At 46.8% G+C, this 25673-nt stretch overlaps 1 protein-coding gene across 1 annotated transcript; it reads right to left on the bottom strand.

Annotated features, from left to right (window-relative positions):
* Window positions 1-368: 368 nt before the first annotated feature.
* Window positions 369-24106, bottom strand: LOC115325041 (probable serine carboxypeptidase CPVL). Its single transcript, XM_042287058.1, has 4 exons — window positions 23985-24106; window positions 4604-4778; window positions 3200-3530; window positions 369-1162 (listed from the first exon to the last, which is right to left on the bottom strand). The coding sequence occupies exons 1-4, from the start codon at window positions 24104-24106 to the stop codon at window positions 369-371; spliced, it is 1422 nt and encodes a 473-aa protein (XP_042142992.1).
* Between the last annotated feature and the right edge of the window lie 1567 nt (window positions 24107-25673).

The following is a 25673-nucleotide window of genomic DNA, read 5'->3' as shown; positions in this document are numbered from 1 at the left end:
TTTAGATATATACACAGAAAACACGAAGGATTATAGATCTCAACGCTCTGGGAAGTACTATTAAAAAACCACACTGGAAAAAAATTCTCGAATATCTTCTCTCGATGACTTAATAGGATCAATATTTTTGAAGCTAAGGAATTTAAGTAGGTTTGGAAGCGTATAAGATAACATTTGCTCAGCATAATCTAGTCTACTTCAAGTTCACATTAATGTTAACGTCTCAGTGGTTTTCATTCGTCTATTTGGAGCTCATTAAGAAAACGAAAAAAAAGAACAAGTTTTCGTACAAAAATGGTGTTATTAAAAAACAATCACAAAGCGTTAACGGTGAGCGCTGGGTGTTTAAACAGAAAGTGATTAAGCTCTTACGGTGCTTGCGCATTGAAGAAATCACTCATCATATAATAAGTCGCCCTCGGCTCGTCCACGGCAGCGTAATGACCTGCCTTAAGCAATACGATCTCGGTGAACTGGGCAGCCGTTGTCTTGTATCCCAACAGCTTCACAGCCGAATTGCCAGCTCTCCACGTCTGACGGTTTGCGTTCCGGAACACGTCGGAGCCAGTCCAGTTCAAAGAACGTGCGAACGCCTTCTGATGGACCGCAGGGAACAGGCTGTCCATCTGTCCGTAGTAGAAGAGGACCTTGTAGGTGTCCAAGAGCTCTTCAATTTCCGCGTCGATGTTAGCGAGATAGTCGTTCAAAAGCCCAAACATGACAGCAAACATGTCCTGTTGAAAAACAACCGAATCCCCGATGTGAACGGCCTTCTTGAATTCCTTCGTCTGGACGTACTTTTCGTAGGCTAACATGTTGGCCGGTTTTGTGGCGTAGAGGGCGCTCGCTTGATTGTCGTAACCGGTCAGTTGTTGGAAGAGGGTAGGGTTTGTGTCTGAGGTAAATACTGTCTGCAACAGCAAAAGTAATGCCACGGTCTGGTTGGTCGCGGCTAGGGTTCTGATGAATTCGAACCGCGAAGCAAATTCGTCTCGGCCTTCAGAGGTAAGCATCGACACTTCGAAAAGAAACTCGTGGGAATCGGCTACTTCCAAAAGGGGGCCCAGAAATCCGGCGCCGCAGATCAGACCCTTGACGTTGAGCGGAATTTCAGGATTGTTTTCCGTGAAGAGGCTGTGGACGATGCCAACTGCGAACCTTGCTGAAAATAAACACAAAAGGCATAGCTAGAAATGTGTTCTTTCTATAGACATGGACGGGTTAAGAAAGCGGTAGACGCTTGTCCTCCCAACGCTAGCTATCTCCCTTTCATAGAACTTCGTTGCACGCAGAACCAAAGCTCGGCGAGTACAAAAGGGCGTATGCTGGTGGCGGAGTTTCTACAAAATTCTTAGCATGTTACCATCAATCGAGGGTGACAATGTCAGCCTCTATTGAGTTTCACATTTATTACGCATTGACATGCGTAGTAAACAACCTTGTCATTGCGCCGGGCGCGAGGACTTGGGAAACATTGCATCTTACAGTGCGCGGTTGCTTCTACCTATCCCATTCCTCTCTAACCCCAGTCCCACTCCCTGGAGCGCCCAGCTAGTGTCGGAACAATTAGAAAATAAGACGGCCTTGGTATATCATGCCATGGACATTCTGAACACTTAACTTATGTTGCTTAATAAAGTGCATTATCTCTCTCTCTCTCTCTCCTCTCTCTGGCTAAATCCAAAGCACTGGATCCCGGGAACGTAGCGGCTAACCGGACAGAAACAGATACTAACACACAGACGACTAAACCACGCAAAGTGATTGGCTTATCAGTCTCAGTTGCCATGGCAATCGCCATTTCGGTGCAGTAAAATCTTTGAAGCTTCAAAGGGTCGTTCTGTACTGGACACGCCAAAATCGCTATGGAGCATTATCGCACGTAAAGCGTTCCTCGCCAATTTAAGAGTCGTTAGCGCTGTGCATGCAGTCCACTTATGAATCATGCTTATCTCAACAGGTCTTTTAAACTGAAATTGTTGTTCTGGCTTATTAAAAAAAAATTCAAAGGTACCAGGCACCGGCGACATGTGTGGTGAAGGTGCGAAGATGTGCACTTCTTTCGCTGGTGTTAGTGGATAATAAAATCTCTGTATTCAAGAAACGTATCTATAAAGCTAGCCGTCACCTGCAATTTTAGGTTGGCTCACCCAGAATGGAGAAGTCAAGGAGAAATTTCTTATTCCTTGAATCAAAATGGGGACCATACGGGGAGCTTGGCGCCACTTCCCCAGGATCCAATTACATTAGCTCAATCTAGCTTCACAGCTTGACAAGGACGCGTACGCGCTCGTGCTTGTAGCTTTGCTTGCGTTTTCTCATATGCATGAAACGCAACATAGTTACTGTCAACCTAGCATACAAGCGCTGAAGCTGCAGGTATGCCATTAAAATGTTGAGCCTCGTTTTTGTAACCTCAAGGACGAGTAAAACGTTTAGGGGTAGCTCGGAAGATTTTCCGACCTCACAGAAAAATAAAGTACGCTCTTTTTCTCCAAAACCGTAAATATTTCGTAAAAACAAAATTGATTCTCTTGGGGTGCCAGAATCAAAAGAAAGTAAAACATTTTTACAGTGCAGCTAAAAGACGTAAATATTTGTAAGGACAACGTATAATATTTATTCTTTCGTAAATAAACAAAAATCAAAGTAATATGAAGCTGTTTTCTGCACTTCTACAGTCCTGGCTGGCATAGCGAATATTTAATTATTCTTTTTTTTATGCATGTCGCAACGATTAATGATTAAAATGTGAAGCTTTTGGGTCCCACGATACCCAGAGCGACGAATTAAATGTTTTGAATATACTCGTCGGTAATGTGCAGGTTAGAGTAAAGTCAATGTTGTGTCCACAAACGGACGTTTTAGAGTTTATACATATGACAGGTACTTGCAGAGAAAAACATAATAAGTTGGCACTTCTGTTCATCCGGAGTAACTAAGGTACTTAAACCGCTAACTATGTTATGCGCACAAACCAGATACAAAAAACTCACGCATCAAGTACGACGCTAAGCAACATTAATATTCTATTAGTCACAAAACACGTTTGACTTTATAATTTAATTCGAACCGCTTTTATTCTTAGCTTCAGTAGCCGATGCCCTTAATATAATTAAATATATGCGCCTAAGATGAATTTGTTCATTTAGTATAAAACGTATGACTAGATTTTTTTCAAGTAACCAAATGTTCATACCTCCATAAGATTCTCCGCCGACGTAAAAATCTCGACCATTGAACTCTGGGAACATCTTAAGGAACTGCCTGAGGAACTCCGTGATGCTCGTGGCAACATCGTCCAGGTTTTTAGCGTACCCATTTTGACTTTTTGTGTAACTATACCCAGAACCCACAGGTTGGTCGAGGAAGATCATGTTCATATTTTTCTGAAGTGTGGGCTTTCGAGGGAAAGTCTTTCCTTGGCCGTCAATGGCGAGAGGTCCGATTTCCAGGAACTGGCCGAACAGCGACGACAGTCCGGGTCCGCCTTGTAGCCAGAGTAGTAGAGGTGCATCGGAAGGATTCCTCTGAAACGAGCGACTTTGTATCTGAAGTTGTAAAACCTGATACAATGTGGCATGCTCCCTCCGTAAGCAACGTTACCGGGAGTTGCAACGAGATACGGAGATTTATGTACCTTTTCTTAAAGGACGCTTTGATCTTAATGTGAAAAACTGTTTCCTCTACCACTTCCCAAGAGGGTACAAAACGATGCGGAATTCAGGTCTGATCAGTATATAATCATCGGGACTCCGGGCGTCGTGAGTCCAGGGCACCTCATTCTCGTTTTGAAGCCAATCAAATGGCAGCATTAAGCAACGAGATTGCTCAGGAACAAATCACGTAACAACGTGCACGTAATAAGTCACGACCTGCGTTTTCTGGTGCCTACAAAGAAAACGTAATTGGAAGCCAAGCAGCAATTTACGAATACTTCTACGCTTGGAAAGCTTTTTCGACTCGTATCAAAAAGGGGCTAAAAAGGGAACGTGTCAGAGATCGTGGTGGGCCTCATATACGGTTTTTAAAAGGGTAGTGCGACCCAGGTATAGTCACACATAACGCCATTGACTAAGTAGCATCTTTGTTTCCGCGTAATTTCGAGAATAAAAGCTGAAATGTTTACTCAAATCTTGCCCTCGCGAAACTTGACTACCTCAAAAACCTCCAACGAGCGCCAAAACCTACCAAGCTGCCAGCCTAGAAAAACGACTGTGGGACTTTACTCCGCCCTTAGGACGCCCAAGAGACTAATCCACGCTCGCAATGTTAATACATCAAACGAAAGACAGTCTCCAGACACTGCTTGGGGCGTGTTTCTTTCTTGTTTGACTATCATGTCACATTGGCCGTATAAACATTATCTGCAGACATGTCAAAAACATGCATGTGTATAGAATAAACATGCTTCGAATATGCTTCAGTCGATTCCGCAGATAATTTGGTCATCATGTTGGTAGCGAACAACCCTGTCTTTCGTAATATGTATGACCAGTGTGACTACGACATAAGAAACAAAAGCTTTCCTTCTATAATACTACAACACCAAATGCGCACCTCGGTATAGAAATAATTTCAGCCGAATGCTCCTAGGGTATACCTTTGCTCGTATGTACAAGAAGAACAAGTTGCTGTCGTACTCCTTGTTGACAGTGACGTAGCCCGAATAAGCCTCTGCTCCCAGTTGACTCTTGAAAAGTCCGACTCGGCTCTCCGTCAGCGCTTCTTCGATTCTATCTTGCTCGATATAGGGTGTAAGGTACAGAGAATCATTTCTAGGGGGGAAGGAAACAATGTAATCAAGTTGTGGTAGGAACAGTTACCAGGAGGCGTTGTACCGAGCTAATTAATCCCCCAAGTGCACACGAGAATTCCCGATTCTACAGTAAACTGTTTAATGTTTTATTGTTTTCATTTTTATACGCTTTAAACATTTCAAACGTGAGGTTTGTATTTTTTTCGAAGGCGTCATTTAGATTCCCATTCATCCCCAATATTCTGGGACATTAACGCCACTTGAACCCTTCCTAGAAAGGTGTAGGCAAAACTGCCGATAATGTTAGCCGAATAACTTCATAAATCGTAATATTCCCCGGGATAACTCTATAGATGACGATGCTCGATTGAGAATGAGTGATAATCCAACAATTAAGAACGCATAGACCAACACACCGGTTACAAAACGAGTTCGCGTTAGGTCACACCAGGTGTTGGCGCTGACTCTTGTGCGGAAAATCAGGCTCTCGCCAAGTAATGGGTCTGCGCATGCGCTGTACCGATAGCAGCGCTACCGCAGCGGTGTGACGTCGGAGTCGCGTGTTGGTGTACTGGTGCAAAATGTATTTGCCCGTAAGGACAAACACATTTTGCACCATGTTGAATAAACGTGAGACAGTGGCAGAAATGAACATATAAGTCGAAGGGACTGAAAAGTGTAGGTATAAAGACAGTTTTATGAAACGGAATTTAGAAATGGTTATCAAAGGAAGGAGAGAAATGGAACACGGTGAAAGGACAAGATTTGCTGTGATCCCTAATTATTTTCATGAAATTTCTCACAACTTGAACGCATTTGAGAACAAGTTTGGTGTAGACACGGTTTTTAGCTCGGATTTTAAACTCAGTAGATTGACGCCATTTCAAAAAGAACCACCGAGAAAAATCGGTTAATTGCGAGAATGGTAAATTGCATTCCAGTGGTCTGAGATACCACTGGAATGCGGGTTTAAGTATGTAGGACAGGCATCACGATGCATCAACGACAGATTAAGTGAACACAAAAGAAACTGGAAGAACAGTGCACCGAACTCAGAAATCACAAAACATGTCCACGAATGTAACAACTGCACTGAGATTTGGTCGGAGACAGAAATCATTCACAATGAGAGGAATGAGGCAAAAAGATTAGTAAGGGACACGGTGCGGATAAAATCTCTAGGTAATTGCATAAGTCAGGCTTCGTTACAGTTCGCTAGAAATTCCACAAAAATTTCAATAATATAGTTTTTTTTTGTATGATCGGGATGTGTGTGTTGAACACCTTTGCCCCGTTCTATAGGTTAAGTGTGTGTCATCCCTTCATCACTGGCATAAAGTTTCTTTTTTGTGGAGTGGGCTTTGTTTTTCTTATGAATGTTTGTTAGAACAGCATAGTTGGTGATCCTTTTGTTAAATTTTGGGGGAGATTGTAGAGTTATCTTTGCGAAGCAGCATGAAGGCCGTCCATAGTACTACTTTGTGTATTGGAGGGTTTCGCGTCTGGACTGCTGCAACTTTAAAGGTGTGCCCTTTGTGTTGGTGGTGGCTGATCGGAGGGTTTGGCGTTTGAACTGGTTAGAGGTTGCCCCTTTGTGTTGGTGATGGCTGATTGTGAGCTATATAAGGAGGTGGACTAAATAAACCTAATAGCTGAGTTTGCGACGTCGTCCAGTCCTTTTTTGTTCCTTCGACTTATACGTTCATTTCTGCCCCAGTCTCAGGTTTATTCAACATGGTGAACATGCACCAGCTCGTCTGCATCCTTACTATATTATGTCTACATTTTGCACGCCTTGCAAAATTCGTATTCCAAACGCACATACCTAAGACTGGGCACACAAACGTATAGTTTCGCGAGAAGTTTTGTGACTATTTTTGTTTTGTTTCAGAACACATAGCAGAGGCGGTAAAAAATTAAAAGTAGAACAAAAACGCCGTCCGTGCGATTCCTATGCCCCACACCGTATGTTCGTTGTCTGCCCATTGGTTTGTGATGTTGCTCCCAGGTGGCCATTGTTCGCATACTTCGTTAAAAGTATTAATTATCACAATTATATACTATTGCTTCTTGGAGGTTTTTAGCTCAGCAAACCATCTGGGAGGGAGCTCACAAACCAGTGTGCAGACGACAAAAAGGCTGGTATAGGACATTTGAAATACACGGCCTCCGAGTTCGTTTTATTTTTTAACATTTGAGTGCCTTTGAGATGAGCTTTGTAAAAAGCAGACATAGAACGTTTTGCAAAACTACGTTTGGGTGCACACTTTTAGGAGTGTACATTTGAAATAGTAATTTTGTACGGTGTGACAAATGTGTTGGTCTTTATGGCCGCACCCTGTATACTTCTGCCTAGCGTTCGATATGTTTGTTCGAATGGGACCCTTCGGCCAGATATAAGCACCGAGAAGAAGAAAGTCCTGTTCTGTGCAAATATTATAGAAATGTGCCAGAAAAGGGCTGGTACGAAGACACGACAAAATAGGGTCAGTACGAAGCGACTTATACAAGAAAAATACGGGATCAGCTCAGGAACGATGTCTTTTATGCTTGCCAAAAACAAAGTAAACGAAAATACTTCACGAATTTTTTGGAAGTTAATTTGGATCACACATAAGGATCCGATGGGCCTATGAAAGCATTCATAGTAAATATTTCAGGCATCGACTGCAGCTAGATGTCCAATGGATCGTGAAACGTTGTGACATTTGTCAGCACGTGAAGATGACTATGACGTGCGCTTGCGGACTCCTGCAGCCAATTGAAGTCGAGGTGCCATTTTACAAATTCGTACTCGACATAACTGAACCATTCCAGGTTTCCTGAAGCTAAAAGTTACTCCGTAACATCCAAGCTTCCTCGGTGCAGAAGGTCATAAAGAGGAGAAATATCTTCAAGCACGGATGCCCCACACTACTAGTTACAAACAGAGTCAGAGAAATGGCTGCCATGATCTCAAGCACCGTGGTATACGCCACGCAAGCTCTACGTATATCACCCGCTGCTGCCAACGGCTTTGTTATGCCAACCAACAGAACATTGATGCAGATAATTCGAATCACCACTTGTTCTGGAGAGAAGTGGGCTGATGTTTTGCTTTATGTTGCGTTTTGCTGTAACACCGGATACCAAGACAACACTTCAACTTCACCCTTTAACCTCCTGAACAAGCGTTGTCCTGTTTTTCCATTGATTGCGGTCTACCACAAGAAGGAGCAGCGAGAACTGCAAGCAAGCTAGGAATTCGTGATGCTTGTGCGTGAGCGCTTGAATGATGCACGTAGGTTGGCTGCGCGACACATCAAGTTGACTCAGCAGAGAGAGAAAAAAAAATTGACAAACATCCTACTGAGATAGCGTTAGAACGAGATCAATTGGCGTTGAAGTCCACGCCAGCGGGTCTTAAAAAAGGCCGGTCCGCACCGGACCTTATCGTGTTGTCGCCAAGCTATCACCAATTTATAATGAAATTGAGTCCGGTGATGGTTTAGGGCGTGACGTTGTGCACGTAGAGAATTCGATACCGTATCTAGAATTTGTCACTGAATTTTCGCTTTCCTAGAACATTTTAGTAGGAAGATACGTGTACTGGAGTTGGAATTATCGCGCGGGACAATTTCTGCTTTATGTGCGCCTTAGGTGCCTCGGTGGGACAAATCGTGCTTTCTGTGTACATAAGTGTACCATAATACTGCTTTCGTTGCATGATGCATATATCGGGCCGATTTCTTTTTGAGTGGTGGTATCTGACGCAGGCACGTGATCGACGAAAAGAAAAGATCGGCAATAAAGGAAGGCAACAAGAACGTCAAAAAGGACGAGGACAGGACAAGACATCCTTCCTATCCTCGTTTTTTTCGCGTTTTTGTTGCTTCCTTTTATCCCGTTGACATTACCAGCACGTTCTAAGTTGTCAAGAAGATCGGGCATGGAGCTGGAAGTAGTATCCCCACGCCTCATTGAAGTCTGATTAAATAGGAAACTTGACGGCCCAACAAGCATCGTCCTAACGAACTACCGTTTTCTCAAAAAAAGGTTATGATTGTCAGCGTAGCTTGTTTTTCAGAAATATTTATGGGGTCGATCGCCGCCAAAAAAAGCCATAGAGCACATGAAGACAGCAAGGGGCGGCTGCCGGGAACGAGCTTCATTTTATCATCTATTAGTTCTGAAAATCGCTTCTATCTTTTGAACAGGACTAACGCCAAACGTTGACAGTTTCTAGCCGCTAAAGCCACATTCTGGTTAAGTTTAGGCTTGCAAAAACGCCTAACTTTTTTTTTTTTTGACGTGAATTTTTTGGGTTATTTTTTTCATATCACCTTGCAAAACCACCTCGCGTTAGGCACTTGTTTCTTATGAGCATCATACGATTTGCGAGCTTTCTTAGCATACCTTTGTATGTGTTTCAAACAATTACGACGTCATTTGAAGCTATTAACTTTAAAAACTGTGTTTGAAACGACCAAGAGGAATGTTGGCATGAAGCGCGACTCAAAACAGATGTTTTTGCTGGAAACACAGATTACAATCGTCCATCTAAAAAAGAAAAAAAGTAAGTGGCAAAGTATTTTTCTTAAGGAATGTCAAACGCGATTTTAGATCTACTAACACATTCGATCTCTGTCATGAATCCATATTCACAATGCCTCAAATACGCTCTGTTTGTTAACTTTAAATTTTTCTATCACTTTTGAGTATGTTTAAAAGTCTGTAGATTTGGGAAATATATCGAGTAATTTATTGTTTCAAATGAGAGCAGTGTTCAAAAGGTCGAATGAAACAAGTAACGGCGCAGTGTTAAGCTTTTTAAGCAATTTGTATGCCCCTCTCGTTTATAAAACAAAAAAAAACAAAAAAAATTTATTTAAGCATTTCTATATTTTGAAAAAACAGATTTTAAGTGTTGAACGATAGCTTTCATAATTTCTCTGAAACTCACTATTTGCACAGTGGGAATAATTCTATTGAAGTCAACATTTTACCCTTATCTCACAGATATATTTTATGCTCTTTCTAATCGAACTTGTTTTGTGCAATCACCATGTCCCATACAAAAAAAATTACAATTATGAACTCACCCTCTTGTAGCAACTGCAAAACTGATGACAATCAACAACCGACCCATCACATATGCAACAAAGTACGACGCAAAAGTCATCTTGCCCGAACAGTCACCAATCTGTTTGCGGATACAAGCAAACTAATCTGACTGGTAGAAACCGTTGTGCTTGAATGGCTTAGGTCTGGTTAAAATTACATAAAAATAAAAACATATCACAGCTGTACGGAACGTCAAGCAGTGTATACATATACACCTAATTAAAGCCTCGGTAGTGCCTCCATTTTTTCTACCTCTACTCTTTAGATATCTTTTCAGAAGCGAAAAATTACGAATAAAAAACGAAAAAAAAAACGAAAACGACACACAAAAAAGCACACACTCAACAAGCGCGTATCAATGGCACATGCTTGAGATTTGTGTGTGTGAGAGTTGTATAGGTTATGAACCAAAAGTGACTAGCATAGCGTTTATTGCTTTCCTCATTGTTACGCTTAATTTTGGTTAGGGTTGTTATTCAAACATAAAACGATCATAGTCTATAAAATTGGTCATGGAGCTATTTTACAACATCTGTGGTTGGTTGTTTGCTATTCTGCGCTAAATAATACTGTACGTAAAATTAATGCGTCTTTAAAAAACATAATGTTCCATTTACTGCGCTCAGATGTTTTTCTTAATTTTGTTGACCGCAGCGTTGTAGTCGCTCTCTTTGGAAACCAAAATTGCAGGTTCTTCACATTTACTCCGACGTTTATCCACATAAGTTAAGAAGAGGTTCGAGCCCGATTGCTCTAACATAAGGTAGAAGAAGAAAATAGATGGTGCTAGAGTGTACTAGAAAATACGAGTGGGACGAGCTACAGGCTCCACTCATGCTTTCAGTTGCATCTCAAAATGTGGGAAGCGATTAGGTGAAACCAAGCCACCTCGATCGCAGCGCCACCTTCACTGCGATCGAAGCGAGCGACGGCAGAGGTCAAGGTCATATAGACAATGTAGCCCCTTAGTGGCTATATTGTATTTTTTATGATTTTGACGTCAGAGCTAACGTCAAAGCACCACGACCCGACGACGTGACGTTACGACGACGCCACGACGTCATCGTCGACTACGACGTTACGCGACGCTAAGATGCTGTCGTAAAGCCGTCGTGACATTCCGTCGCATCGAGGACGACGCCGTTTTGCGACGTCGAGTCGGCGTTGTAACGCAGTCGTGACATCGCGTTGAGGACAACGTCGTTACGCGACATCAAGTCGCCGTTGCAACGCGGTCATGACGTCGCGCGCCGCGTCGAGGGCGACGTGGACGTCGATGCCGACGGTGACGTCGACGCCCCACGCAACGTCAAACGTCGCTACGACGTCACGTTAATGTCGCCCTGACGTCATTGTTAACGTCAACGTCACAACGAAGCCCTGACGGCGTGTAACGTCGGCGACTTCGCCAGCATCGACGTTGACGCGCTGTCACGACGAAGTCCTGACGTCGTGTAACGTCGTCGGCGATGACGTAAACGTCGACGTCCTGAAGTTGTCGGGACGTCTTTGTTATGTTGAGTTGCGTCATGTCGACGACGACGTGGACGAACTGACACCGAGCGTCCTTATGACGTCACATTGACAAAAACGCCGTCATCTTGACGTCCCGTGATGTTGTCGTCGTCGTCATCAACGTCAACGTTGACATTGTCGTCGTTGTCAACGCAATGTTGTCATGAATGACAAGTGATGAGGCGGCGAATAACTGAAGAAACTAAACGTTTAATGGGGCGAACTTGTGTCTAAAAAGGAAACAGACGATAACAGCAGAGCGTCGCGGGCGTCAAAATCGGCGTAAGAGCAGAGTCGAACGCTGGGGCGAGACCGACTCCGGCTCGCCACGTGGAGCGCCTTTAGTACCCGCGTGTTTCTCTGGAACATTCGGCCTAGAACGTTCGGATCGTAGAACATTCGTAACTGGATCGGACGAGAAGATTCTCGAACTTACTAGAACGCCCAGTATCTTCCTGGAATCGAACCCGGATCCTTCGCGCGACAGCCAAGCACGCAAACCACTCGGCCATGCGCGCTCTCGCTTGGCAACGCGCGTGGCAATATGACGTCAGAACGCAGTCATGATGTCGTGTAACGCACGTTGTCAACACCGATGACGACGTTGACGTCAAGGCGTCGTCCTGATGTCGCATGGCTTTGTGACAACAAGTCAGGTCGCGGTGACTTTATTTACGTGACGACTGATGTCTAGGTTGCATAAAAAATATAGTCCGGCATGCTACTGTTGCTATGATCTTGACCAGTGAGCAGGTCGAGTTTTGGACCGAAACGGGTTTTTCATAAAAGAAACGGCTAATCCAAACCACTTCGCTCGTAGCGGCCGAGAGGGCGCTACCAGCGAAGTGGTTTGGATTAGTCGGTTTTTTTCACATGCGGAGACACCTAGAGAGCGCTCCGGTGGCCTCACTCATCCCTTCTAGTACACTCTAATGGTGCTATGGAGAATTTGACAGCCTTAAAATGGCCCTGGCTGCAAGCAGAAAGTGAAAATAAATACGCAGAATATTCACGCGCAATTCTACAGCAGTATGCCATCATTAACAATAAAATAAAAACAAGTAAGTTGATGAACTAACTCGACAATGAGAAACCCAAAACTGAAAAAAGTCGCCCTTATTCAGTACTCGTGTGCAAAGGCAATGGTAGCACAAAAGGTGATGTGTTCGTGGATATAAAAATTGTGTCCACATGTGGACACTGGATGGCAGGAAGCGGTCCTGTGCAGTGAAAGGTACGCACGTGAATGCTTTGTGGATGTATTACTTTAGGGTCTCAATTTCTGTGGTTGCAGTGTAAATGCATCTATCTCGGAGCCTGTTAAAGTGTGAGATTATAGGCTCCTATATAGTGACAAAGCGTGGCAGGTCGCTACGAGACGCGGCCGCCGAAATGGAAAAGGTGGAGCGGCAGCCAACGGATGAGAAAAGAGCCACGTGACTGGCTCCCCGCTGCGGCGAGACGCCGGAGCACACGTCTTCCGAGCGAACAAGTGTGTTTCGGGTCCTCGCCGCTGCAAAAGCTGTGCGCCGACGTCCAGGTTTCCCGAGAAATGGCTGGTTGATGCTCTGTGCTACCAGATCCTCGCACTCCAAATCTGCGACCGAGCAGTCTGACTTCGTCGTCGAACTGCCAGATTTTGTGAGTATAGAGGAGGCTATGGTGAGATGCAGTAGGCGAGGTGTGCGGAAAACAGAACAATGGGAACGTGGCAGCGCCGAGCAGAGCCCTTGCACCAGCTCATGGCAAAAAGAAAAAAAAAAAAAACCGAACATTTCGAGTGATAATGGAATATAAAAGTTAAGACGATTTGAGTCCTGATTTAAATCATGATATAAATCGTAATATAAATCACACCGGTTTTACCGTGATGATTTATATCCAACCTTTGCAAAAAAAAAAAATTCGCTAAAATACATTTTTGACCTTTTGCTTATCGTTTCATGCGTTCTGTGTGCTTTTGTTTTGTATTTAAATAAAATATTCACCAAGAAAGAAATATTTATGGCAGGCTGAACATGAAGAAAAGCGACCTCTTTGTGATCACCTCAAGCATTGAGCATTCTTTCGACTTCCCACCTTGTTCGAAGCTTGGTATTGTCCGATAGGCAGATGAGAACGAGAAAGAAAGGCAAATAAAACTTTTTCACGCATTGAAAAATAAACAAAAAAAAAACTGTCTTGATGTTTGGGGGGTTTGGGGTTTGCATCAATAAAAAGATGTTAATTAGACTGTACCTTAAAAGTTAAAATTTGCAGCAAGTCTTGCTTACGCATTCTTTTCAGTTATCGGACTGATTGATCAATAAACCGTCATGTTTAAAGATACATCTGGTGATAAAGAATCACTTTTTTCTAGGTTCGTGATGTAAATAAAATGATTTTGATTTAGATCAAAATCAATTGATTTAACAAAATAATCAGATGTAAAGCAAAGTAACTTAAATAAATTAAAATAATTTAAATAAAATTGTTCTAAAATAAATTTGAAGTATTATATTTAAAAAATCATTTTTACCTCGCTTGGAACTACCCCAAACCATGCGTGAAACATGAGAATTTTTTTTCTCTCTGCGTTTTTTTTTAATTCTTTGCGCTATTTTCTTGGGGAAGCCCGGAGTGTGCTCGTTTCACGGAGCAGAGCGCAGTTGTATGACTGAGAACGTGATGTTTTTCCCCCGCCGGGAGTAACACGAAGACGCTCGAGGAAGATGTTCGGCTTGCACCGGTGTCAAATGAATGAGCGCTGCCGATCAGTGTTCGAATGGCAGTCGGCCTGTCGACTTTCGGTACTGTGCCGGTCACGGCTTGCGGTTTGGGCGCCGTGGGACCCGGGAAGGCAGGGAGCCAGTCTTTGGGGGGGAAGCGCTTTATTCGAGCTCTTAAGTGTTGCTTAAACCAGCTCCAGCCCCAGAACTGCCCGTCTGGGGCCCTAATCTGGACACTTGGTGGAAAAGTCGGCGAGAAATCTGGCGACCGTGATTGGCCGACGCCGCACTTGACCTTGGCGCCGGCCAATCAGAGCCGCCGAATTTCTCGCCGTCGTTCTCGCCAAGTGTCCAGATTAGGGCCCCTGGTCGATTCTTCCTTCCGTCGTCACCTCGCCTTTTCTGGACGCACCAATCAGCGCACACCACGGGTAACAAAAAGATAACAATCACAAAGCCCGATAACCCGTCGGCGACGGCGCTGAATCTGCTGCCTCATGCATGCCGCATGCATGACAGTCCCCTAACCGGAAATGGTTTTCGTGTTATTGAAATTTCCTTTGCGGTTGTCCGTTTTTTGGGGGGGCGTTTATAATTATGGAACATGCTATAAAGTAAAAAATTACTGGATTGGAAATCAAGACTTGAAGGTGTGTTGGTATTGTGGGTACCGCGCAACTGGCATGCATATGGTGGCTTCATTGTGACGGAAAAATGGAAACCGTAGCTGACAAATTTTTGGAGACAGCCGTGGAAGAATAGACTGTTCTGGGGGGCCGCCACAAAATACATCGAGATGCCTGACCAAGGCCACACCCCACCCTCTCTTCACGGCCAGCCGATCCAGCATGCCAAGACAAAAGGAATGTCTGACAGAGGACTAAAACTATATGATCAGTACGAATCAAATATAAAAGCCCCTAAGGAGTAAAAGAAAACTGTATACAAAGACCAAAACCAAGTAATTAAATACATGTTATCCCCCACGCCGAGGCAAAAACGACGCAAATTATTTTTTTTAAACATGCAAAAAAAACAAAAAAAAACCGGCAGACGATGGGCTTACATGCAACAACCTAGTAAAGCCAACCAACCATCCCCACAAAAAAAAAAATCTTTAAACCTTCAAGAAAATGCTGCACAAAAAAAAAAAAAGAAAAACACCACCCGCGCACGCAAAAAAAAAAAAAAAGCATTTGTTATTTTGAAGTGACAATAGATGTTTTGCCTTAAAGCTTGCACAGATATACCTCATTGAATAATGGTCCTGAAATCAGGGTGGCTATTTAGAAGTACGAGTATTAATCTAATTTTTCTTTGCCAAAATTTGAGCGTATTTTTTGCTTTCTGTAGCTTGTGTGCAGAAAAGTGTATTCGATCACCTTTGCAAGTATACTTACTGAAAAAGGCAGTCGGTTCAAATTTGGTCTGAATGTAGATTAATAAAAATAACTTCTTCTTTATGACATTTTGAATTGCTAATATTCTGCGCTTTCTAAAGTGTGGAGCAGATCGACTTTGGTACGGGGCATTTTCGACTAACCGCAAGGCCGTTTTCTGGAGTTTGTGCAGGGTTGCAATATTTTGTTTTATTGTGGTCCCTCATAAAAGAAGACAATAGTAAAGACGTAAATGAGCTCAGGTAAATTATAGTTGTCTTTTTTTTAGCAGGGAAGCAGTAAAGTTTTAAGTCTATAGATAATCCCGATTGATTGTGAGATTTCCGTTCTCACTGTCTGTACAGGGGAAGGCCAATTTACAGTTTTATAAAACAAAGCACCTATGTATTTATGTAATATAACGCGTTCGATGATTTCGCTTTGAAATCGAATTTGAACTTCTTGTTGAATCCATTTGTTCCGTAGTCGATATATAATACATAAAATTGAAAGAATAAAACACGGAGGACAAGCACAGGACAACCACCTGCTTGTCCACATGTATTCATGTTCAACCCGCTCGCCTTTACCAATCCGAAATATAATATACTTTTTTTTTCGTGTTTAATTGAATATGGTTTACTCTAAGCCACGGTCATAAATTATCAAGCTATGCGTTGGTTTTGCACTCAAGTACTCTTAGGCTTGTTCCAGAAGAAGATATGTTTGTGTAATGAGCATATAAAATTATATCTGGTGTTGGAGGTACTCTTATAATGTCATACATGTAAATTAAAAATAGGAGAGGGCCGAGAATGACCCTTTACGAGACATCGTAATTGATTTGACCTATATTGGACCACGCGTGAATAATGCCGGTATATTGCGAACGATTTAATAAAAAGCTTTTTATTAAACTATGTGAAATTCTCCTGATTCCATATTTGGACCCGCTTCCGAGAAGAACGTTTTGCTTGATTGAATCAAACGTTTTTTGGGGATTCAAGAAACACTCCTACTCTATATGACTTCCGCTCAAAATTGTCAATTATCTTGCGCCAATTGAGGAGACTTTTAGTTCTGAAAGCCGTACTGTTGCCCCTTTAAACATACAGGTGCGTCAAAAAAAAAAAAAAAACTGAATAACACGGAGGTTTTATTGATACAGACGTTTCGGAAAAGTCTTCTCTGCTGCATATCTGTGCAAACTAGATTAGCAGAAAGTTTCTATATAAGATTATCATTAAGAAAGTATCTGTTGTTTTTCAAAATTTTCGGAATTTTTTAAGTTCTCTATGAACATTTTTTAGGCACAATCAGCACATAGGAAGACAAATATTAGTATTTGTTTTGTGTCAGTAACAAATTTTGCAAAAGGAAAACTTATTACAACAAAAAAAAAAAACCTACTATTTTGGAGCAAGTATACTCGACCGTAAGAGTACCCCATTTTTCTAATAAAATTGTCTTTGACGAGAGATAAATTGAAGGGCGAAGAGACGCTAAACTCATGAGTCATGTTTCATATTTGAAGATTACTCGCTTATCAGTTAGATAACAGAAGATGGTTTTCAAGCTTCCAAGGAATCATCTTTTGTCAATGCAAATTCACGCACTTGAAACACTAAGTGTACAGAGGCATACGTACTTTAAAATAAAGCAAAAACACGCGAAAGTTTTACGATGCCACCTGCACCTTCATAACCAAAAACAATGATCCAAACGAGTTTCTTTTTTTTAAGGACTGTACTGCCTGAAAATATGAAATCCAAATGAGATGGCAATTATTCCAGAGCAGCGTTTTGGGGTTATAATAATAACTTTATTTTCCAAATGAATTGGAGGGGCAGAAGGGAAAAAGCCTCCAAAGGAGGCTTTTTCCCTTCTGCCCCTCCAAACTATACCATATATAGTTTGAAAAACATATTTCCAGCCAGTAACAGGAAACGTTTGCTTTCCACGTGCCTTATTCTGCTTTATACAAGGCAACTTCGGTCTAAAGGCTATGTTAACATAGTTTGCGTATTTATATATCATCGTACAGGTATATATCCGCAAACTATCGCACTGACACTGCAGCAAGTACTGACGTTTATTGAAACCGATCCCTCGTTGTTTTCTTTTTTTGTGTGGTTTTAGGTATTCTATTGGGTACATGGCATGGCTTCTTCAAAAACCACTGCGTGAAGATACATCTATAAATATCTATATTGTTTTTCGATTTAACTCGTGCTAGGATATTTTTTTAAGACTGCCCGCATAAACCTGACCTAAATATTCTATCGAAGGTCAGCATCTATGTTGTGAACTAGAAATGTTTAGGCAGTTAGTGACTTTTAGGTATTACGCAATTTTCTAGCAAAAAGTGACTTACAAAATTATGCAAACATTATGAGACAATTTCTACGACGATTTATTTTTATTATGCCATACAATGATTTCAAAAGTCTTATTAATGAACTGTAACAATTAATGTGTATGAAAATATTTAAATTTAAGTCTTAAATGGGAGTCAGCGTGCGATTTGGTTATAATAATTAAATTATTGTTCCGCTGGTAGAAATGTCAACCCATGTGAAGCCCGCGGAATATCCTCATAGAAGCCCTAGCTGTCGCACCTCTACTGTGTTTAACTCGGATGATCTAGATTTTTGGAATTTAGTCTTTAGTTTTAGTTTTATACTTTGTTTCAGTCTAAATCCATACACGGCCGTCGCTACGAGGTAATGGGACCAATCAAGCAGCTTAAAAGGAAGAAGTCACTAGGTCTTTTTTATGATTGGTTCATGTAACAAGTTAGTGGCTCCCCCCCTCCAGTCCGCCCGTCCGCGGCCGCCTGGCTCGGCGGGCAACATTGTTCACCTCACGAATAAACACCGTTGAGCACACGCTGCTCCAGTCAGACATCGTCCACCCTCTCAACCAGGCTGCGTGTCGTCTCTTCTCGGCGGGTGCTTCGGCCCCCTTCGTCCACGTTCTAGAAAGATCGTGACACTGGCGACGAGGAACCGTGGCACTGGAGGCCACCAACGTGCACGGTTCGGCCCACGCCGCCGAGAGAGTCGCAACACCGCCGCCCGCTCCTGTCGCCATGCCGCTCTACGGGAGGCTCGAGCCGTTCGAGGGAGATGGGTCCGCCTGGCCGGTCTACGAAGAACAGGTCCACGTGTTCTTCTGGGCGAACGACACGCCCGAGGTGAAACAACGGGACATCTTCCTGGCCAGCTGCGGGACCCGCGTCTTCAGCCTCCTTCTCGACCTCCTCAAGCCGGCCACGCCGCACGTCAAAACGCTGGGTGAGCTGCTCGCCACGCTGCGCTCGCACTTCAGCCCGGCGCCGTCCACGCTGATGGAGCGGTTCCGCTTCAACAACCGGAGCCGCCAGGACGGGGAGACCCTCGGGCAGTTCGTCGCTGCGCTACGAGGGTTAGCGAGCACCTGCGCCTTCGGCGACCAGTTGGACTCGCTACTCCGGGACCGGTTCGTCTGCGGCATCAACAACCCTGCCATGCAGACGCGACTCCTGGAGCTCCCCGACCCCTCGCTGGACGACGCGGTGAAGGCAGCGCTGGCGATGGAAGCAGCAGCGAAAGACGCCAGCGAGATAGCGCGTGCGGCCGGCTCACCGTCGACGGAAGCGGCGGTGAACAAGGTGGCGGCAAGGAGCGGTGCCTGCAGCCGCTGCGGTGCTGCCCACTCCCCCTCACAGTGCCAGTTCGTCCACGCGCAATGTTTCACGTGCGGGAGAACTGGGCACCTCGCACGTGTCTGCCGAGGGGGGAGGACGAGCGGCGGCCAGCAGCAGCAGCAGCCTGGTTCAAGCCCGGGTTCCAGCCAAGCCCGCGGCCAGGGTGGTCGTCGCAAGAAAACGCGGCGGGGACGAGCGGCACCAGGCCCGGGTTCGTCGTCAGCCAGGGTCCACGTCGTGGCCAAGGACCCGCAGATTTTCGACGTGCGGCAGACGAGTAAGCCTCCATCGTCCGTGCCACCTTACTTGGTGTCCGTCGAAATCTGCGGCCACCCCATCACCATGGAGCTGGACACAGGGGCCAGCGTGTCGGTCATGCCCGGGAAGCTGTTCAAGCGGACCTTCCCCGGCGTGTCCATCGAGGCGTCTGACGTCATGCTGCGCAGCTACTCCGGGCAGCTTTCCCAGGTCCAGGGTCGGGCCCAAGTCAGCGTTCGCCTTGGCGACAGGGAGGCAATCCTTCCCCTTTACTTAACCAAGGGGTCGTCGCCGACGCTGCTGGGCCGGAACTGGGTTCACTCGCTGGGTGTTCGGCTGCCGGAGTACCAAGAAGCTGCGCTGCACGTGGTGCAAGACATCCCGAGCCTCCTGACCGACTTCCAGTCCCTGTTCCAGCCGGGGGTGGGCACCTTCGCCGGCACGACGGTCGGCAGCCACGTTCCTGAGGGAGCCCGGCCTCGATTCTTCAAGCCGCGTCCGCTGCCGTTCGCCCTGAAGGACGGGGTCACCCAGGAGCTGCAACGGCTGCAGCGAGAGGGAATCCTGGTGCCCGTCAAGTCTTCCGAGTGGGCTGCACCGATTGTTCCAGTCCTCAAGCGAGACGGCCGCGTCAGGATCTGCGGGGACTGCAAGGTCACCATCAACCCCGTCGCTACCGTCGAGAAGTACCCGCTGCCTCGGGTAGAAGATCTCTGGTCGGCTCTGTCCGGGGGACAGAAGTTCACCAAGCTCGACCTTCGAGATGCCTACCAGCAGCTGGTACTCCAGGATGCCGCCCGGAAGTATGTCACCATTTCAACAACCATGGGACTCTTCCAGCACACGCGCCTACCGTTCGGCGTGGCCTCAGCCCCAGCCATCTTCCAGAGAGAGATGGATAACCTCTTCAGGGGCATGAGGCACGTGGCGGTGTACTTGGACGGCATCCTGGTTACCGGTACCGACGACGGGGACCACCTGCAGAACCTGCGCAAAGTCCTGACACGATTGCAGGACGCCGGTCTCAAGCTGAGGCTGGACAAGTGCATGTTCCTGACCCCCAGCGTGGAGTACCTGGGACACATCATCTCCCAGGCTGGCCTGGCCCCGGCACCCCGCAAGATTGAGGCCGTGCTCAAGGCGCCGAAGCCCAAGAGCAAGAAGGAGCTTCAAAGCTACCTCGGCCTCATCAACTTCTACAGGAGGTTCCTGCCCAACCTGTCGACGCATCTGGAGCCACTGCATCGCCTGCTTCGTGATGGGCAGCAGTGGGCCTGGAAGAAGGAGCAGGACTTGGCCTTCCAGCGCAGCAAGGAGCTCGTTGTTAAGGCTCCAGTGCTGGCGCACTTCGATCCGGCCAAGCCTGTAGTCCTCACCGTGGATGCGTCGCCGTACGGGGTAGGAGCCGTCCTGTCGCACCGGGGTCAGGATGGTCAGGAACGCCCTGTGGCGTTTGCTTCTCGTCGACTACATGCGGCGGAGCAACGCTACAGCCAGCTCGACAAGGAAGGCTTGGCCCTCATCTTCGGGGTCCAGCGCTTCCATCAGTACCTGTGGGGCCGGCAGTTCGAGGCAGTCACGGACCACAAGCCGCTGCTGGGGCTGCTGGGACCTGACAAGGCGGTCCCAGTGCAAGCATCGCCTCGTGTGGTACGCTGGGCCTTGACGCTGGCAGCCTACAGGTACAAGCTGGTCTACCGCCCTGGGAAGGACCTGGGACCTGCTGACGCCTTGAGCCGCCTGCCCCTGCCGGAGGTGCCTGCTGCCGTTCCAGAGCCAGCTGACGTGTTCCTGCTGGAGCGGGCCTACCCGGGGGTGCTTACCAGGACTGCGGTGGCGCAGGCGACCAGCCGGGACCCGGTCCTGTCTCAGGTGGTCAAGGCGGTTGCCCGAGGGGAGGAGCTGCGTCACCAGGCATACAGCCACAAGACCGCCGAGCTGAGCTTGGAGCAAGGCTGCCTCCTGTGGGGTTCCAGGGTGGTGATTCCACAAAGTCTGCGGGCCAAGGTGCTGCAGCTGCTGCACGCGGGGCATCCTGGCATTGAAAAGACCAAAATGGTGGCACGGTCGCACGTTTGGTGGCCTGGCTTGGACCAGGACATCGTGCACCAGGTGCAAGGCTGCCAAGTCTGCCAGGAGAACCAGCGAGCCTCGCGCCACGTGGAAATCACCCCCTGGCCGTTCCCACAGAGGCCGTGGTCCCGCTTGCATGTGGACTATGCGGGACCCTTCAAGGGCCACTACTTCCTGGTGGTAGTGGACGCCTTCTCCAAGTGGGTGGAGGCACTGCCAGTCACCAGTCCCTCGGCAAGCGCGACCATTGCGGCTCTGCGGCAGGTCTTCGCGGCGCAGGGATTGCCGGACATCATTGTGTCCGACAATGGTCCCGCTTTCGCTAGCGCCGAGTACCTCGACTGGCTGCAGAGGAATGGGATCCGCCGGATGCTGGTTCCGCCGTACCACCCCGCTTCAAATGGTGGAGCAGAGCGGGTGGTACAGACCCTCAAGAACAAGCTGAAGAGGAGCCAGCCCGGGGATTTCCGGACGCAGGTGGCCCGGGTGCTATTCCAGTACCGGACCACACCTCACGAGGTCACTGGCCGTGCCCCCTGCGAGCTTCTGCTGGGCCGGATGGTCAAGACACCCTTGGACGTCTTGCACCCAGACCTCCGGTCCTCGGCGCTCCTGAAGCAGCTGAAGCAGAAGCTGGCTGCTGACCGAGGGTGCCGTCCCGGGCCTTTGCCGGAGCCGGGAGCGTCGGTGTACGCCAGGAACTTCCGTCCTGGCCCACCCTGGTCTGCCGGGCGTGTGGTTTCACCAGCGAGTGCCTCATCGCTGCTCGTCCGCATGCCCGACGGGACCACCTGGCACCGGCACGCCGACCATGTCAGGCCTCGTTCCGGGACCTGGCTTGCACCCTCGGCCGTCGCTTCAGAGGTCCAGCCTGCAGGGGGCCCAACAGCACCAGTCGTGGCGAGCGGAGCGCCACCCACCCCGTAGGCGACAAGCATCGCCACTCCCGTGGCACCAGTGCCACTCCCAAATCCGGTCCCTGCAGCTCCACCGGGTGGAGCGCGACCGGTTCAGGCAGCGCCCGACGTTGCCACACCTGGCCCGTCGACACCTGTACCCAGGCGGAGTGCACGGCAGCGGAGGCCACCTGACCGCTACTCGCCTGGGTGATCTTCATCATCGACCGGCCAGGACTTTGCACGATCAGACGCCGTGTTGGTGTCGGCCGTGCGCGTCGTGTATTTAGTTTTTTTTTGTTTTTAGGAAAAACAAACTGGGGGGGAGGAGTGTAACAAGTTAGTGGCGCCCCCCTCCAGTCCGCCCGTCCGCGGCCGCCTGGCTCGGCGGGCAACATTGTTCACCTCACGAATAAACACCGTTGAGCACACGCTGCTCCAGTCAGACATCGTCCACCCTCACTACCAGGCTGCGTGTCGTCTCTCCTCGGCGGGTGCTTCGGCCCCCTTCGTCCACGTTCGAGAAAGATCGTGACAGTTCAGTGATATTACAGAAACATGACCAACACCATGATGGTACGTTTTTGATGCTATATGATTTGTCCCAGCAGCTCGTTGCCTCGGTGGCGGCCGAACTTATGGTGAAACGAAGTAGGGTATTTGACTTCCTTTATCATCATGCCAAAACGTATTCGATTGAGAAACAGGTCCCGCAGCTATTCTGTGACATCAGCTTTTGTGTGTTTTACTGAGCTGTTTAAGAGACATTGGCCCAACGTTTTCAGATACTTGCATTGGTGAGGCGTTTGTGCACATGTTTCGACCGAGGAGGTCACTATGTTGAAAATGACTTTTCATAAACTCTGTACTACCCCGCAAAAAAATAAAAAATTTGCTGTTACCTTTTTTATTTTTCCTTGTAGTTTTTAATTATGGACAGTAAATTGGTGGATATGAAAACATTTAAAAATACGTTGTTCTCATATTTTTGTTAATATATGTGAACTATGTATATACCGGGGCTTCACATGCTGTGCATGATAAAGTCCCTTTTTTTGCCTTGCCTCTGGCCTTGTCATGGCCCGCCAAGGGTGCGTCCTCTTCGTCCGAGAAGGACAGACCGGACTCGCTGGAGTCGCTGCCCGCTCCGTGATCTGCGGGTCCGTCATTCTCGGGGTGTAGGGGACCGTCGCACATGTCCCGGCACTCCAAGCACGCGTTGTGCATGACGCAGGCTGCCACAATCGTCGTGACGATGCGTTCTGGGCGGCGAGCTTCATTGCACATAAGATGTCGAACCGCCCCTTTAGAATTCCAAATGCCTAAATGCCTCTCGCGTTGTTGCGTGCTTTGTGTCACACTTTCTGTGCTGCTCAGTCAGTCGGCCGCAATTCCTGTTGGGGACAAAGAGGCTTTGACGAAGCGGCTAAGCTCCGCGGAGGTTGTTGTCGAAGTGGGATCTTGTCTGCAGTCAAGATCGTCGGCAGCTCGGATCGCCTGTGCATGCATGCGTCGTGCACGAACCCGGTGTATTCTGCGCTGCAGTGAAGCAACCTCACCTCGTGGTTGCAGATGGCCTGAAGGAGGGCCGAAGGCAAAACATACCGGTTGTCATACGACTGGGCCTCCTTGCCATGAAGCCCCTTGCAAACGATGCGGCTCCCGCCGATTGTTCCGAAGACTCCAAGGAAGCCTGCTTTGGCTTTGAAACTGCAGATAATATGCATTGCCTTTTCCTCCATCGGCAGCGACACAAAGCATGGCCCGTGGGCTAAAGCAGCAAGACCAACTCGGTGCACCACCCTGCAAACAGTGGATTTGGAGAGTGCAGAGTGATCTCCAACAGACCTGGAAAATATAAAGAGAGCCAGCATCTAAATGATATAATAAAAGCTCGATGTAGAGCTAAGCACCTCTTATGAGTTGTGAATGCGAAAGCATGCAAGCCGCTCGTCAGCTCCCTTTTTCGTCTGCTGCGTACTTTTGGTCACCCGTCAGCGCGCGAGCTCCCCTGGGCAAGCTGATCTTGGACACGCATCGCCATGGGGTGAGCGGTCGTCAAAACTGACGACTAGGTGCCGTTTTCGCGCTTCAAATTGATGACGTCAGCTTGCTCCATGGGACAGTTAATGCTTTCGCATTAATAAATCAAATTTATTCTGTTCTTAAATACAGCCTACGCGTGTTTTGTCCTTGGAAATTTAAAGGGATCAGACCTCTTCGGTGGCGCCGAACAGCTAGTCACTGAAGACATTTTTGTAGTCAACCAGACATCTCAAAAAGTTTAAGAGGAACATCTACCCCCCCCCCCCCACCCCCTCCTCATGCCCAGCAGAGCACCCCACCCCATCTCTCGAACACTGACGTCTCTCTATGGAACCCTTACATATCTGCTAATTACAGCATAATCACGTGAATACGACACATAAAAGGAAAGGGGAGGAGGGCGAGGATACTACTAGTCCTGCGCTGGTCAGAGAGCGGTACTACGGAAGCGCAAATTCAGACATTAAAACACCGAGCAATTGGACAGGGGCACTATAGCTATAGACATACAGCGAGTTGTGGATGTCCATTATTTTGTCCAGGATCGAGAAATAACCGTGCCTGCAAAGTCACCCGAAAAACTTTATATGGGAAAGACTCCACACGAGTATGAGAGTCTGCTTGGTGACGTTTATGGTCGGCCGTCCCCGAGGGACTTGCAGCTGAGGGGCGAGCAACATCATGATTCTCTCAACTGAAGACCTTCAAAACGACGAAAATTACTTGCAGTCCTCGGGAGACTGGCGGGGGAGGATGCATGGTCTCCGGATACCCTAAGATATTGGCCACTTTGCGCCTGAAATGATAAAAAAAGAAAACTTATTTTATGCCGGACCTTTTTCCAAAGTGCAGGTGCATTCGTTTAATGTGTCTCATGGGCTTTAATATAGAACATAATTTATCGTTAGTTTGCATTCACGGGTATAAATCGACAAGCTGCTCATATCACATGTGCGCTTTGTGGTCTCTTTTTTTTTGGTGACCAGTGATTCATACAATGCAAGCCCGATAACAAAACAAACAAAACACAATTTATTCAGAGCACAAGTCGACTTTGTATGTATATTTAGAAAAAAAAGAAAACACACAGATTGAAGGACGGATTCCACGCGAAGTCTTTCCTTAGCCGTAAAGCGTTGCTAGTCAGGAGGGTCACCCTGCATTATATAAAATCTGACGAAATAAATAAAGCCCACATGCAAAACATCATTTACTAAAATATGACGACCGATGGTTGTTTTACCTTGC

The sequence above is a fragment of the Ixodes scapularis genome, unplaced genomic scaffold, assembly GCF_016920785.2.
Source record: "Ixodes scapularis isolate PalLabHiFi unplaced genomic scaffold, ASM1692078v2 PGA_scaffold8__174_contigs__length_109621045, whole genome shotgun sequence".
In the NCBI taxonomy this organism is placed as follows: domain Eukaryota; kingdom Metazoa; phylum Arthropoda; class Arachnida; order Ixodida; family Ixodidae; genus Ixodes; species Ixodes scapularis.
This window is presented reverse-complemented; position numbering and strand designations above follow the sequence as displayed.

Coding starts and splice junctions, on each gene's coding strand:
- LOC115325041 (XM_042287058.1), bottom strand. CDS start 24,106: ATGCATATTATCTGCAGTTTCAAAGCCAAAGCAGGCTTCCTTGGAGTC. Junction 4,779..23,984: donor GCCCAGTCGTATGACAACCG/GTATGTTTTGCC, acceptor CTTCCCCCCTAG/AAATGATTCTCTGTACCTTA. Junction 3,531..4,603: donor TCTTGTACATACGAGCAAAG/GTATACCCTAGG, acceptor CGCTCGTTTCAG/AGGAATCCTTCCGATGCACC.